Genomic DNA, 15,215 nt, shown 5'->3' with positions numbered 1-15,215 from the left:
ACTCTGCACAATGTATGAAGAAAAGAATGCTACATATGATGATTTATTTCACCACTGCACCAGCCTTCTAGGAAACCCCATCACTGTTCCACTTATAAATTTTAGTCTTTTTATTTTAGTCTAGTTGGGAATACATCAATTCTTGTTATTCACAGTAGTTATGTTCCATAAAGTCACCACAAATACTTATTTAGCAAATACTGAATGACTGCCCCTAGGGAAAATACAAGATTAGGTTGCTACAAGCCTCTGATCACAACATTTCATCAAATGATCAATTCATAACCTTGTGTTATGTGCATTTCCATTTAAAGACATCTTAATTATATTGTTGATTCATTAACATTGAATTCACAGCCAACAGCACTGTAAACTCATGCCTCAATGAATTTTTTTCTATGACACATCATAGCCTTCTTGTGCTTAGGAACACTAGATAGCACCTCAGCAGTATGCTTGGGGGCCATTTTAAACACTGAAATCACCAACAAAAAGTACAAAAATGCAAAAAATGTGGCACTAAATATACCGCAAAAAGGATGTAACAGGAAGGCAAAACAGTGCTTTGTTGAACCTCAGCTGGGAATCTACACATCGGGAGACTCATGTATTTTGCCCTGCATGTGTGCATGTCCAGGAATGACCATGAAAAGCTCTGTGAGTATTGACTGACTATGACCCAGACTGATTTATCAATAATAACAGTACACATAAACACTTCTTCCTAGACAACCAATCACAAAATATACAAGATGGTCTATTAAGTCTTTTGCTAAGCGGGTTTTAACCTGATAATAAGATATAATCACCAGTAACAACATGCTCTGAGAACCTTGTAAACAGTAAAAAAAAAATGTGTTTTGGGTATAAAGATAATACTACAGACACACCATTAGTAACATATTCACAACTAGCATCTCTTAAAAGTTGCATCTTATTCGAAATTCTAAAACAGCTATTTGAAGGAAAATATAAACATTATCATTACCCTGTATCCTCTTTCATCTACAGATCTCAAAACCTTGTTGTTATGGGATAAATTGGGTTACCCCCAAATTCATATGCTGAAAGTCCTAATCCCCAGTACCCCAGAATGTGACCTTATTTGAAAAATGGCCATCAAGGATGTAATTAGTTAAGATGAGGTCACACGGAGCAGGGTAGGCCCTTAATTTGACTTGTGTCCCAATAAAAGAGGAAACATCGTCACAGACAAGCACACAAAGAGAATGCATGTGAACGATTGCTTGCAAACCACCAGAAGCTAGGAGAGAGGCCTGGAATGGATCCTTCCTTCATAATCTTTAGAACGAACTAACGCTGAGGACACCCTGATGTTGGATTTCTAGCCTCCAGAACTGTGAAACAATACATTTCTGTTACTTAAGCCACCCAGTTTGTGGTACTTTGTTATGGCAGCCCTAGCAAACAAATACACTTAAATAAATATTTTTGGGTTCAAAACATTCCTGTCAAGTTACCCAAGTACTACCATCTGTGTTTTAAAGGTGATCCACAGAAATAAATAACATATTCTGAATAATTCAATCACAGATAAACTTGATTTTGAAATTTAGAAGTTTCTAGTTCGAATTACATTATTTCCATACCAAACAACTTTTTAAATGGCAAAAAAAATTTACACAAAATTGGCAAAAGACACATTTCTCTAAACGATCTTTAAAATACAAGCTCAAAAAAAAAAAAAAAAGCTTTTTAGAGAGCAAGAGCAAGTTGGCAATGCGTATTACAATTCTAAACATGCATGTCCTCTGACCCAGAAACTTTCCTTCTGGGAAACAACAACAACAACAGGAAATAACGTGACTTCCAGTAACAGGTAGGTAAATAAATTATGGAATATCCATGTAATAGAAATTGGTGCTTCTATTAAAATGAATGTCTATACAGTATAACATGAAAAGATAAAAATACGTTAAATGAAAAAGAGAACCACAGAACTTTATGTATATGTGTACAGGATTACGTATTTTAATACAGGTATAAAAGATATGAAAATATAAAGAAATAGTAGTAGTCATCTTTAGGATGTAGGGAAAAAGTGGCTTCCACTTTTCAAATCATGTATTTCTGTAACTTTTAAAAAGTTATAGAAATGTACTATTTTGGTAATCAGGGAAAAAAAGAATTTTTTTTTTTTTAGATATAGGCAGTCCCCAAATTATAACTGACCCCAAACCCCACAGGAACAAATGTGCTTTGTTTCTCCAAATCAAAATACTAGGGAAATAACTAACCTGGTCTGATAAATTTTCTTCTCTAGGAAACAGTGGCTATAGTCAAGTATTATTTATATTTCAAATGTGATACATAGTTAAGTTAAATGCTGCTCACAAATATCTATCTTAAGCTTTCTGGAACCAACAAAGCAAGAGAGCTAAACAAGCCAGGATAAGTGATGCGTGAAGATAAATTCTGACACCCAAATGTAAAACTCCAATGAATTTTTCTACAGAAAATGCTATAAAGCTCAGTTAAATATAATTATTGATAGAGTATTACACTTACGTATAATGTGTTTTAAAGATTGGTTTGAAAACCTATTTATGATATCTAGCAGTATTTCCATGAGCAAAGAAAAATTCAGAGTTTTTAAAAACGCAATTCAGGGCTTCCCTGGTGGCGCAGTGGTTGAGAATCCGCCTGCCAGTGCATGGGACACAGGTTCGAGCCCTGGTCTGGGAAGCTCCCACATGCTGTGGAGCAACTAAGCCCGTGCGCCACAACTACTGAGCCTGCACTCTAGAGCCCGTGAGCCACAACCACCGAAGCCCAGGCGTCTAGAGCCCGTGCTCTGCAACAAGAGAAGCCACCGCAATGAGAAGCCCATATACCACAACTAAGAGTATACCCCACTCGACGCAACTAGAGAAAGCCTGCGTGCAGCAACAAAGACCCAACGCAGCCAAAAAACAAAAAAGCAGCTCCATATCAATTACTTACTAAATGTTTAATCCAGCCAGAATCCTCTGCCTACCATGCCTCACTAGTTGCTGTAAATATAGATTTTCCTCTTCCCTTCTCTCTGAGTAACTCAAAACTCCAACTAGAGCAATGCAAAGTTCACTTATATCCATCTCTAGAAATTTAATGTTCACAAGATGCTATATTGTGAAATTAAAAAGGTACTGTGTAACTCCATTCTTGTATAAAAATATGTCACATACAGCCCCAATATATATGCAGAGAAAAGACTGCAAAAATAAATACTAAATTGTCAACACTGATTATCTACAAGTGTTTTTTTTCTTTTAGGTTCTTTAATTGTTTAATTGAACAAGTGAATGTGTAGTTGATGTATTTTATGATGCTGAATTTTTAAAAGATGAAGACATCAGTCACTTGGAATTAGTGAATAACACCAATAAATAATTCAGACTGCTTTTTTTTTTACTTTAAATAATCATATTGCTAATTTTGTGATAGAGATAACAAATAACCAAATGGCTACTTCACTCAAGGCAGCATGTTATTTCCCTATTCCTAAAGTAAAATTATTGTTTACTGACACTTTTTAAAGGATGTCTAATATAATCATATAATGGTCATCATAAAATATATTCTAAAAAATTAAGAATTAAATAAAACTAAAACATAAAATATTTAATGAAAATGCTTATTCTCTAAAATTATCACCAATAATTAGCAATAAGAATTTGGAATGGTACAACTCATAGTCATGAAAACATTTTAATGAGTTCTTTGATAAAACCAAAACTTAACATACAGTAACTTACATGTCTTGGTTGACAGCCCACAATAATGTTCATATGGAGATGTAACTAGATTAAAAAATTATTTATAACGGATATGTTTACAAGCCCATATCCCTTTTATGCATTCTTACCTACATACAGGTATACAGGTAACATACACAAGACGATTATGTGCCTGGCAGTGTGCTAAGCCCTTTGTTTGTTTAATCTCATTTAATCCTCATAACACCATGAGACAGGTATACCATCATCCCTACTTCACGGATAAAGGCACTAAGATATAAACATTTCCCTATTGATTGAACTGTTGTCCTTTTGTTAATAATACTTAAACAACAAGGTTATGTTTTAATAATCTATTTTCAAAACATACTTAAAACTATATAAATACTTGGGGTTTTACATTATTTTTTCTTCAGAACAGTCCTTTCTTGATGGCTAGGAACTGCTGAAATTAACTGCTTTGAAGGGGAAACTCCAACATAAATATACTATCAATCAAATAGCTGCTTTACTTCAATTTCTTTTTAAGACTAGCAAGAATGAACCCTCAGAATATACTGCCAGAATTTTTGTTCTGTGCTTTCTTAGATTCTTTTTAGTATATTTGGCATTCATTCATCACAGAGACAATTACTTTCTATATTCTTGATGCTGACATAGGAATGGTGGGGGGGAGGGGCTTATAGACACCAGAAGAGTCAGAGCCTCCCAGGACTAGATAATTCCTAAAGATAACAACTTGCCTACCAACACCTGCCTTTCATATGCAAACTGACCAATCCAGAGTTTATTCCACCAACTATCTCCTTATCTAACTCTCACACACCAAACCCATATTTCCCTTACCTTAAATCATCCCAGGGCCAGGTACCAGGAAACAAGAAACCAACCCTATAGACCAAAGCCTGGAGGAATTAATCAAACTAGCCAATCCTAAACTGTTTATTCTGCCTAGTTTGCCTTTCCCAGGAAAACCTCAATAAGGCTACAACCCTAAAATCTCCCCTGAGCCCTTATCTTCTGCCTCCTGACTACCCTGGTATCTTCCCCTGCAGCTCTGTGTGGCATGCAGTGACCTCCTCTCTCTGGAACCAGTGAGCATAATGAACTTCCAAGCCTCATTCTCTCTTCCCTTTATGGCCACAATGACTTTACCATACCATATCCAACATATCCAACATGTACATTCTTAGAACAGTTCACAAATTTAAAAATTTAAATTTAAAGGTCAACTTATCACTTTGGGAGGGGCAGGTTTAAAAGTATGAATAAGCAGAATTTAAGTGTCTGTTCCTCAAAATATCAGTACACAAACTATACCTTCTGTTATAGACTGTATGTTTGTGTCACCCCCCTCCCCCAAATTCATATGCTGAAATTCTAGCCCCCAGTGTTATGGTATTAGGAGGTAGGGCTTTGGGAGGTAATTAGGTCATAAGGGTGAAGCCCTCATGATTAGTGCCCTTTCTTAGACAGCTCCCTCACCCGTCTACCATATAAGGACACAATGAAAGGATGGCATCTAAGAACCAAGAAGCAAGTCCTCACTAGGTAACAAATCTGCTAACACCTTGATCTTGGATTCCCCAGCCTCAAAAACCGAGAGAAATACAGGTTTGTTGCTTAAACCACCCAGACTATAGTAATTTTGTTGTAGCATCCTGAATGGATCAAGAAATGTTCTAATTAATTACTCTTCAGTAAATAAACTTTTGAAAATAAACGATGAATCTAACTCCCATCATTTATGTGCTTCTCACAAGAACAAAAAAGGCATCTATGTTTTTTCTGTTATTACTATATCTTTAGAGTCTAACAGTAAAGGAATTGAATTTATTTTATATCTTGCTCTGATATAACATTACCTCTAAACAAAACAAACATACATTTTTGGGAAATTTTGGTGTAATTTTTGAATATGAGCTCCAACAAGGTAACTGAAGACTAAATATAAAGAAGTACTTTCATGGTTAGCACAATGTCTAGGACAAAGTAGACATCCTCTGTTGAATAAATGCCTGAATTTCAGTTGTAAATGAAAAGATATGTATTGTCTATCTCAAGGAACATATAGAAACAGCATATAGCCACTTCAGTGTAAGGCTTACCTAAAATTACATTCTCACACTAACATTAATGGCTTTTTTCTTTTAAGAAAACATTTATTGAGCACTTACCACATGCCAGGCATTGTTCTTTGCACTTCATGTGATATCTCACTTAATCCCTTACAACCACCCTTGGCATGATTATCCTAATTTTACAGAAAAGAATACTTAACACAGAGACTAAGCTATGTGCCCAAGATAACATAGCTAAGAAGTGAAAGAGCCAGGATTTGTATCCAAGCACTCTAATTCCAGAGCCTACCCTTTTATTTTTAAAAAATTAACAGATAATATGTCTACATTTTATTTTAAATACATGTAGGGAAAAATCTGTGTCTATCATCCATGTCTTCTACCAGTCTAGGTCTCACCCCTCATCTTACCTCTGCACCAAGAATAAATACCATTATTAGTTGGATATATTCTTCCAGGGTTTTTCTTAATATGTCTATAAGCGAATACAAATGTATATTTGTCTTTTTTTAATCCAAAATACAGCTTTATACACAATGTTCTACACCTTGCTCTTTTTACTTAATTTATCTTAGAGCTCTTTCTATATTAATATGCAAAAAACTCCTTCATTCTCTTCATAACTATATAGCATTACACTGACTGAATTATTTTACCAGTTCCCAACAGACTGTCATAAGATTGTTTCTAATATTTTCTATTATAAACAATGTTGCAGTAACACTCATTTTGTATATGTACAAACATAGCTATCAAATCAAGAGCTATACTCTTGGGACTTCTTGGAGAAAGGGTTTGTGCATTTGTAATTCTGATATATGCTGGCAAAATAACCCTCATAAGGGTTTATCAATTTACACTAACAACCTATGAACACTTATTTACTGACAGCCTCACTATACAGAGATAGTACCCCAGTCATACACAGTCTTCTGCATTTCTCTTAGTATGAATGAGTCTGAAGAGTATTCACTGTTTAAAAGTCATTTGTATTTCCTTTTCTGTGAAGTGCCTCTTCCTATCCTTTGCCCATTTTGCTACTGTCTTCTCCTTATCTCATCAATTTCTAGGAGTGCTTTATATCTCGGAGACTTGCATTTTGATTTCAATATAAATACTAAAATTCATAAATATTTCCTATTTGTCTTTTAACTTTTACAGTGACTTCTACATAGCAAAATTATTTTTACTTCCATGCAGTCTACTTTATCTTTTCACAATTCAGAAAGGATTTCCTGACTCCAAAATAATTTTTAAAAAATTAGTCCATGTTTTCTTTGAGCACATTTATCATTGTAGCCTTTACATTTAAATATGTGATTCATTTGGAATTTATCCAATACATACATGGCATGAGGTATTAATCCAACTTTTTTATTCCCTAGATGATGCTCCTACTTATACCAAGATCATTTATTGACTATCCCTCACTTGAATTTTTTTCTCCGTTGATTATAAGTTTATGTCTGGTCTTTCTATTCTATTTTATTTAATATGTTTATTTGTGGGGCAGTTTTAACTACCAAGGCTTTAAAATTAAAATATGTTACTATCTATTTATATATATATATATTTCGCTCTCGTTTTTCAGAGTTTTCCTGGCTACATTGGTTTATTTTTTTCCATATGAACTAGAGAATCCATTTGTCGAGTTCCTTGGGGGGGGGGGGAAACACTTGCTATTTTTATTAGGATCATATCAAACTGATATTAATTTTAGAGAAACTGACAGGTCTATGTAGGTTGAGTATTCCTACCCACAAATGTGGTTTCAATTTTTCAAGTTTTTTCTATCCCTCATATGTGCTTTCAAGTCTTCTTCATATTATGTCTCACACATTTCTTAGGTTATGCCTAAGTCATTTTGTCTTTTTCTTGGTATTGTAAATGCTGCCTTTGCTTTGATTGTTGACATCTAATTGAATCTCCTTTCCACTAAGTTTTGTTTTTTAATTGAGGTGTAGTTGATTTACAATATTATCTAAGTTTCAAGTGTACAACATAGTGATTCACAATTTTTAAAGATTATACTCCATTTATAGTTATAAAATATTGGCTACATTCCCTGTGCTGCGCAATATATCCTTGTAGCTTATTTACTTAATACATAGTAGTGCCTCTTAATTCCCTACCCCTATCTTGCCCCTCCTTCCTTCCCTCTCCTCACCTGTAACCACTAGTTTGTGCTCTGTATCTCTGTTTCTTTTTTGTTATCTTCACTAGTTTGTTTTATTTTTTAGATTCTAGAACTTATAGGTAAAGCACCTAAACTTTCCTCCAATTGTCTTCAGAAACTCCTAATTCTGCTCCTTAGGGTCTCTTTTAGCCTTACCCTATCCCTTCCTCACTTTCATTTCTCTTTCACAGAAGCAACATCATTCTCTCAGAGGGCACATTTCCCAGGGGCTCTTGCCTACATACCAGCACATATACAATTTATAGTTACAATTATTTCAGCTATTAGTGAAATCAAGAACTTCTATGTGACTGCATCGTATGATTTCAAAACCTTTGTTTCCTTGGGGACTTCCCTGGTGGCGCAGTGGTTAAGAATCTGCCTGCCAATGCAGGGGACACAGGCTCGAGCCCTGGTCCAGGAAGATCCCACATGCCGCGGAGCAACAAAGCCCATGTGCCACAACTACTGAGCCAGCACTCTAGAGCCCGCAAGCCATAACTACTGAGCCTGCGCTCTAGAGCCCACGAGCCACAACTACTGAGCCTGCGCTCTAGAGCCCACGCGCCACAACTACTGAAGCCCGCCCGCCTAGAGCCCGTGCTCCACAACAAGAGAAGCCACCGCAACGAGAAGTCCGCGCACTGCAACGAAGAGTAGCCCCCGCTTGCTGCAACTAGAGAACGCCCGGGTGCAGCAACGGAGACCCAATGCAGCAAATACAAATAAAATAAATAATTTTTTTTTAATGATGAAAGGTTAAATAATCATTAAAATATCCCTAAACAGTATTTTAAAACCATGGGGAAATATTTACTAAAGTGTTATTCAATTATTACTGAAAAAAAAAGTTGAGAAAGAAGAACATATTCCCAGTCCATAATCAGAAACATATATGAGTATAGAAAAACTGTCAAATGACAGCAGTATTTATCTGTGCATGATGGCATTATGGTTGATTTTTATTTTCCCTATATTTCCTGATTCCCCTCCCAAGAATATGTAATAAGGGACTTCCCTGGTGGCGCAGTGGTTAAGAATCCGCCTGCCAATGCAGGGGACACGGGTTCAAGCCCTGGTCTGGGAAGATTTCACATGTCGTGGAGCAACTAAGCCCGTGTGCCACAACTACTGAGCCTGCGCTCTAGAGCCCCCAAGCCACAACTACTGAAGTCCGTGTGCCTAGAGCCTGTGCTCCACAGCAACAGAAGCCACCACAATGAGAAGCCCGTGCACTGCAACGAAGAGTAGCCCCCACTCACCGCAGCTAAAGAAAGCCCTCATGCAGAAACGAAGACCCAACGTAGCCAAAAATAAAAATAAATAAGTTTTAAAAAAAGAATATGTAATAAAACTATGAAAAACTAAAAATGTGTTATTTCAGAATAGTATGACACCCAGCAAAGGAATAAAATGAAACTAAACTTAGATATTAATAAAGAAATAAGGTATTTTAAAATAACGTGAAAAACACATTACTAAAGAATTACAGAATGTTTTCCTTATGGCCAAGAAAAGCTAAAATAAAATTCTGCCATACTAGAACTGAAGAAAAAAGAGTAATTCCAGGTAAATAAAATATTATGGTTTAAAGAAAGCCACCAAAATTCAAGAAATTTCCCTTTTAACAAAATTAACTCCAGTAATACAACTGTACACAGCACAGATTTTTCTAGCATGTAAAGTAATCACAACAATTCATTAAGATATAAAAATAATTACTGCCTTTTAAGTTCCATCAGCATGGGGAAAAAAAAAAAGCCATAGAAGCTGAAACAAGATAAACCATGGACTTTTTAATATGGATTCTTTATTAATGTTTCCCACTTTTCTACTCACTTAACACAATCCTAGTCCAAAGAAACCCTATAACAATGGCTGAATACATTTTCTCTATTAGTTTTAATATGTATCCCAAGTACCTGATATGCCTTACCGCCTAGGAAATCTTAATATCTATGAAGTGAGACTTGATTTATTTCTTCAAAGCAATTTTAAAAATACATGGGGTTTGTGAGAAATGAGCTTTAACAACAGTGCTACACTCATATGACATATCGGGGACATGCAACCCAAAGAATACAGTCGGCCCTCCTTATCCGTGAGTTCCGCATCTCAGCATTCAACCAACACGTGGATGGAAAATACAGCTGACCCTTGAACAAGATGGGTTTGAACTGCAAGGATCCACTTACACATCAGTTTACTTCAATAAATATAATGCCTGTATTTTCATTTTACAGATCTTTGTGTAAGGGAAAGTTTATGCTCAGAGATCACAAAATGTGTAATATAAAACTAGGGTTTGAGTTCTGATTCTATCCAAACTGTTTCAGCTTCTTGCCCTTGGGTGAGTCACTTTCAATCCCTTTGTTTTTAAGGCAAAGATAGCAGTATGGAGCCTTTCACTTGCATGGGAGATCAGTACCCCTAACACCCATGTTGTTCAAAGGTCAACTGTATTTGGGGAAAAAAAAAAAAAAAAATTCCAGAAATTTCCAAAAAGCAAAACTTGAATTTCCCATGCCAGCAGCTATTTACATATCATTTACATTGTACTTATAGCTATTTACATTGTATTAGGTATTACAAGTAATCTAGAAATGATTTAAAATATATGTGTAGGTTATATGCAAATACTATGCCATTTTATATAAGGGACTTGAGCATCCATGGATTTTGGTATCTTCGAGGGTCCTGGAACCAATCCTCCACAGATTCTGAGAGACGACTGTACTTATCCTAAGGTGATAGAACCTAGACCATCTTGGCTATCATCTGTAACAAGAATCCTGAGTAACTGCTCAAACTGTGAAACTTTCCATACTCCTGTTCTTTCAAGGAACATATGTGGCTCACTTCCAATCAGATAAAAACACTAACATATCAAACACAAAGAGAAAATCATTGGTTCCAAATCAATTAAAGAAGGCTCTATTTGTTAGACTGTTCAGATTAGGCATCTACTACTATCATTGCTTCTCTGTGGGTTAATGGTTTTATAAAGCATTCACCAAACCAATGCATCCTACAGAGAGATACATGGCAGACTTGATACAACATAATTAATCCAAATTCCAATGTTAGCCACCAAATTAGTTGTGACTGGCAGTTACTATGGACCTTGGATAGTAGCACAGCACAGCATTAGACAACAAAGGGATAGAGAATATGATATATAACAGAGGAAAGAAGACTGTGTGTTACCACAGTAAGTTTTTGTTCCTTTGTTTAAATATTCTTCATACCACACAAGGTTATAATGAAATACCAAAGTGGTATCACAATGCAAGCATCTTGATAAAATAATGATTCATTTCAATAGGCCATCAATAGAATGGCAAAAAAACAATCTTTGCATTAGTATTTGATCTGCCTCAAATAGAAGATACTACTGTAAATAATTCTAAACATAAGCACAATTTAGTGAATAAGGTAGGAGACTGGTAGACTTAAATTTTCAGATTAAATTTATAGCTGTTCACCAGTCACCTGCTGTTTTGACAAGTTACTTACCAACTTGTGCTGCCATTTCTCCGTAAATTTATCCCCTAAGATGAGGATAATTCTTGCAAATTGTGTCACAAGCATTTTGAAAGGAACCATGAGTTATTGTGTAATGCTCTTGAAATTCCTCAGATGTAGGGTCCTACACAAAGTAAAGTATTATTATACATCTCTCTAACAGTAGTCATCTGTTTGCATTATGATTTTTTTTCCCTACCCTCGACACTGTGATTCTTGGACACTAACCTTTCTCAAAGTAAAGCATCCAAAGCAAGCCTCCATTCCTGAACCAAGTAATTATTTTTTCAAGTCTTCATATCATCCACATCCTTCTCTTCCTTAAAAGGTATTATGAAAATTAGGAGTTATAAAACATAATGAGCTTCTTTGGTTCATTAAGAAATATATGGGATTATCTGAATTTTTTAATCCACTCTTATATGAATAATATATATAATATATATACATTTATTTTGCTATACTGCTTTTTAAATTTCAACTATATTTTAAGGAGTTCATTTATAGATTTATGTTTTATGAACAGAGAGAGCAGGTCAGAAAATGAAGAAGCAAGAAAGGCAAGCAAATTACTGCTATATGACCAAAATGTTTTTATTGGAATGATCAACAGTAGAAATTACCATTTTGGGCCACAAAAGAAAGAATCAATGCTCATAATATTTTTATCTTCAGTAGAAGAGTTGAGCACAAGCTACAAAAAATTTTATCATACTATTCAAAACTTTATCTATTACTGGCTTTGCAATGAAGTCAGTCTTCAGTTCAAGAATAAAACATATATATTTGATTTTTAGTTTGTGTTGATACAATATTACATCTGAAACTAGAATTCTCAACCTTCTTACACGGTTCCTAAAATGGCTTCTCTTTGAATTTATGCACAGGGAAGGGACTGGGGAGGGATTTAAAAAATATGATGTCATCATTGTATACGTTTAGTCATAAAATAGTAATTTTTAAGAGTTTTTTAAACCCTCAGAATTACATTAAAATAATGACGTAAACTAGTTTCCTCCTTGAATAAATATTCCTCTACCTTCTAAATATGGCAGGGGCAAAACTTTGTGGGAAAAAGATAAAACCACAGGGTTTAGAGTGTTCTCTTAATATTTGCTACTCTAGTGGTTAAGCTCTTTTAACTTCAGTTTCCTCATATGAAAAAGAGGGACCATAACACCTGCCCTAGCTAACAAGCAAGACTGTTGTGAGGATTAAATAAGATACATAATCTATTCAAAAGAACTTTGTACACCATAAAATGCTATTAAAACAGTCATTTTTAACAAACTGTATCACATTATTTGCAAATTATGGACATAAAATAGTTTAGCACTGTTTCTAACACAAAACAAATGGAAACAGGTGTGTAAAACATATATTTAGGTCCATGGACACCAAATTTTACCTATGGCTGGCTACACAGTGAGTAAATAATCTTATTAAGAGAAGTACACTTTCTAAATGTTATCTTAAAATTTCCAGAAGCAAATTTGGAAGTACAAAAATAAAACTAACAGTTTATTTAGGTGGACTAACCTAGCACTTTGAAGATTAAATATACTATTTACCTGTTAGCTACGAATTAAGGAAAAAATTGAGAGCCTCTAGATTTTAAAAGGTTTAAAAAAATTCCTATGAAGGAAAAATACATACATGAAAGTGAAATAGATGTTCACTTCTCTGGAAATAGTTCAGAAAGAGCTAGTAGTGACAGCAAGGATTATACATATACAAGAGAACGGAGATGAACATGGACGTAATCTGCACTCTTGGTATAATAAAGGAAATGAGTGAAATCTTCCCATGTGGTTACTAGAATGTCCAGAATGGAAACTTCTCCCAACAGGCCATAGGTCAAATCTATTTACTACACCGTAAGGCTGAGTCCTCCAGTAGGTTACCATGACTCTCAAGAATAGCTTATCCTTAATGAATGAGGCGACCTCTTTCTCCTCTACTCCTTAATATTCAGTATGCTTATAAAGCCAATCTCTATAAGAAAACAATTCTTAGCTTTCTGTTTGCTTTCTTCATGACACAAGTTTAAAGCTCTGATGAGGTGAACTATGTTTATTACATGGTCCTAAAATTCAACCAGACTCATTCTGTTACCCAAAGACTTCAAAAGCAATTAAATGAGAACTCTGTATCTTCTAATTCATTCCTCAAACTCACAAATTAAAAAAAAAAAAAAAGGCTAGAAAAGGAGTATATTTAAATCATTAAGGAATTATTCCAAAGGGAAATAATTTTGGTTAAAAACATTATTACATTTTCCACTCAATCCCCTTAAATCAAAACTGAGGTTAAAAGATTAAGTTCCTATCAGAGCAACTACCTCCCTTTGAACTTTTACTTTTTCCTACCTCTTTAACTAGGTACACTTCAATACATCATTGAATCTGGACTTCTAGCAATAAAAAGTTTTTCTCAGGATAAGGATTCTCTTCCATAAAGCTATTTCAGCTCTAGATTTATTTTCTTCTGGCTATTTATGTGACGAATCATTGAATTAAACTTAAGGCTTCAATTTCTCCCAGAAATCTTCAATTCTATCCCACAATGACATTTCCCATCATTTAAACTTCCCAGTCTCAAAATACATACCACATCATGTCAAATTTCAATTCTCTCTAGTTATTTCATTTACATATGCCTTAATGCCCAATCCAGGCTCTAAATTTTTCAGACAAAGTTTATGCCTTTCATTTTTCTATTCCATAGACTGTGATGTACTCTGGACAACAAGGCAATCCTAAAGAGGTATCAAAAATTAGGTAAACCCACCCTCCCAACTTTATATCGCCAAATATTGTTTCCAGGATGAATCAACAGAGTGATATAAATGTCACAACGTAATCATCACAGTGTCAGCATGACCACAAAGAAGCCTCTTCTGGCTAGTTAAGTTTCTCAGAACCTCACCTATAGGGTTAAAAGCTGTTCCAGGCACTATAATAATCATTATACTATTAGTGCACAGTGTCTACCACCCTTGTGTTGGACACAGAACAGATGTTTAATAACATTTAAAAAATGTAAATCTTAGTAAATTTCAATAACTATATTGGCAATTTCTTTGTGCTAGCTTTGTACTTTCTACTTGCCCTGAAGCCTCTGACAAATTACTAAAGCAATACAGAGATATGTTCAGTTATTTCTGTGGGGCATGTTAAGTATAAGAATAGTAACAGCCCCAATACCATGAAAATCTCAACCTGAGGCAGCATTCCAGGCTAAGCAAAAAAGGTAAAGGATCCATCTGCCTCTGAAGCAGTGATAACAAATACATATCAATAAATTACCATTCATGTCTAACAACATGACAACCTCAATGCCTAAGATTATGAAAATCTGATAAGATTCCATAGAATATTCTTCATGAGGTAGAGTACAAGAAAACTACCATTTACCTTGAGTTTCACAATAATTAAACCTACTGTATTAAGCATCACTACTATTCATCCAAAAAAATTAAATTACAAATCAAGGCAGAAGAAAAGAGATTAAAACCCTATCAAGGAAGGATGAAAACTACACCATAATTTACAAGTTAGAAAAGTGAGGTTGGGCATGGTGGTGAGATGGTATGAAAAAAGAGTAACATACCTTAATTTAATACCTTAATATCTTATACTTACATTAACCCCTCAAAAGTAGCCTAACAATAGAAACCACTTAAATAATGAC

The 15,215-nt window shown here is 34.8% G+C and overlaps 1 protein-coding gene across 9 annotated transcripts in view; it reads right to left on the bottom strand.

Annotated features, from left to right (window-relative positions):
- The window catches only part of HERC4 (HECT and RLD domain containing E3 ubiquitin protein ligase 4), a 130,679-nt gene that overhangs the window by 111,988 nt on the left and 3,476 nt on the right, over positions 1 to 15,215 (bottom strand). The window contains exons 1-2 of one of the 9 annotated variants that reach the window (XM_082424657.1): positions 11,751 to 11,837; positions 11,514 to 11,646 (exon numbers count right to left, since the gene is read on the bottom strand). The exons of the other annotated variants lie outside the window; for them this stretch is intronic. Coding sequence (XP_082280783.1) covers positions 11,514 to 11,529 — 16 coding nt within the window. The 5' untranslated portion in view covers positions 11,530 to 11,646; positions 11,751 to 11,837. Of the gene's footprint in view, positions 1 to 11,513; positions 11,647 to 11,750; positions 11,838 to 15,215 lie in introns of those variants that run through there. 9 annotated transcript variants of the gene reach the window in all.

This window comes from Balaenoptera physalus, assembly GCF_965194825.1.
Source record: "Balaenoptera physalus genome assembly, chromosome: 14".
In the NCBI taxonomy this organism is placed as follows: Eukaryota; Metazoa; Chordata; class Mammalia; order Artiodactyla; family Balaenopteridae; genus Balaenoptera; species Balaenoptera physalus.
The sequence above is the reverse complement of the archived record's forward strand: the minus strand, read 5'-3'. Positions and strand labels throughout refer to the sequence as shown.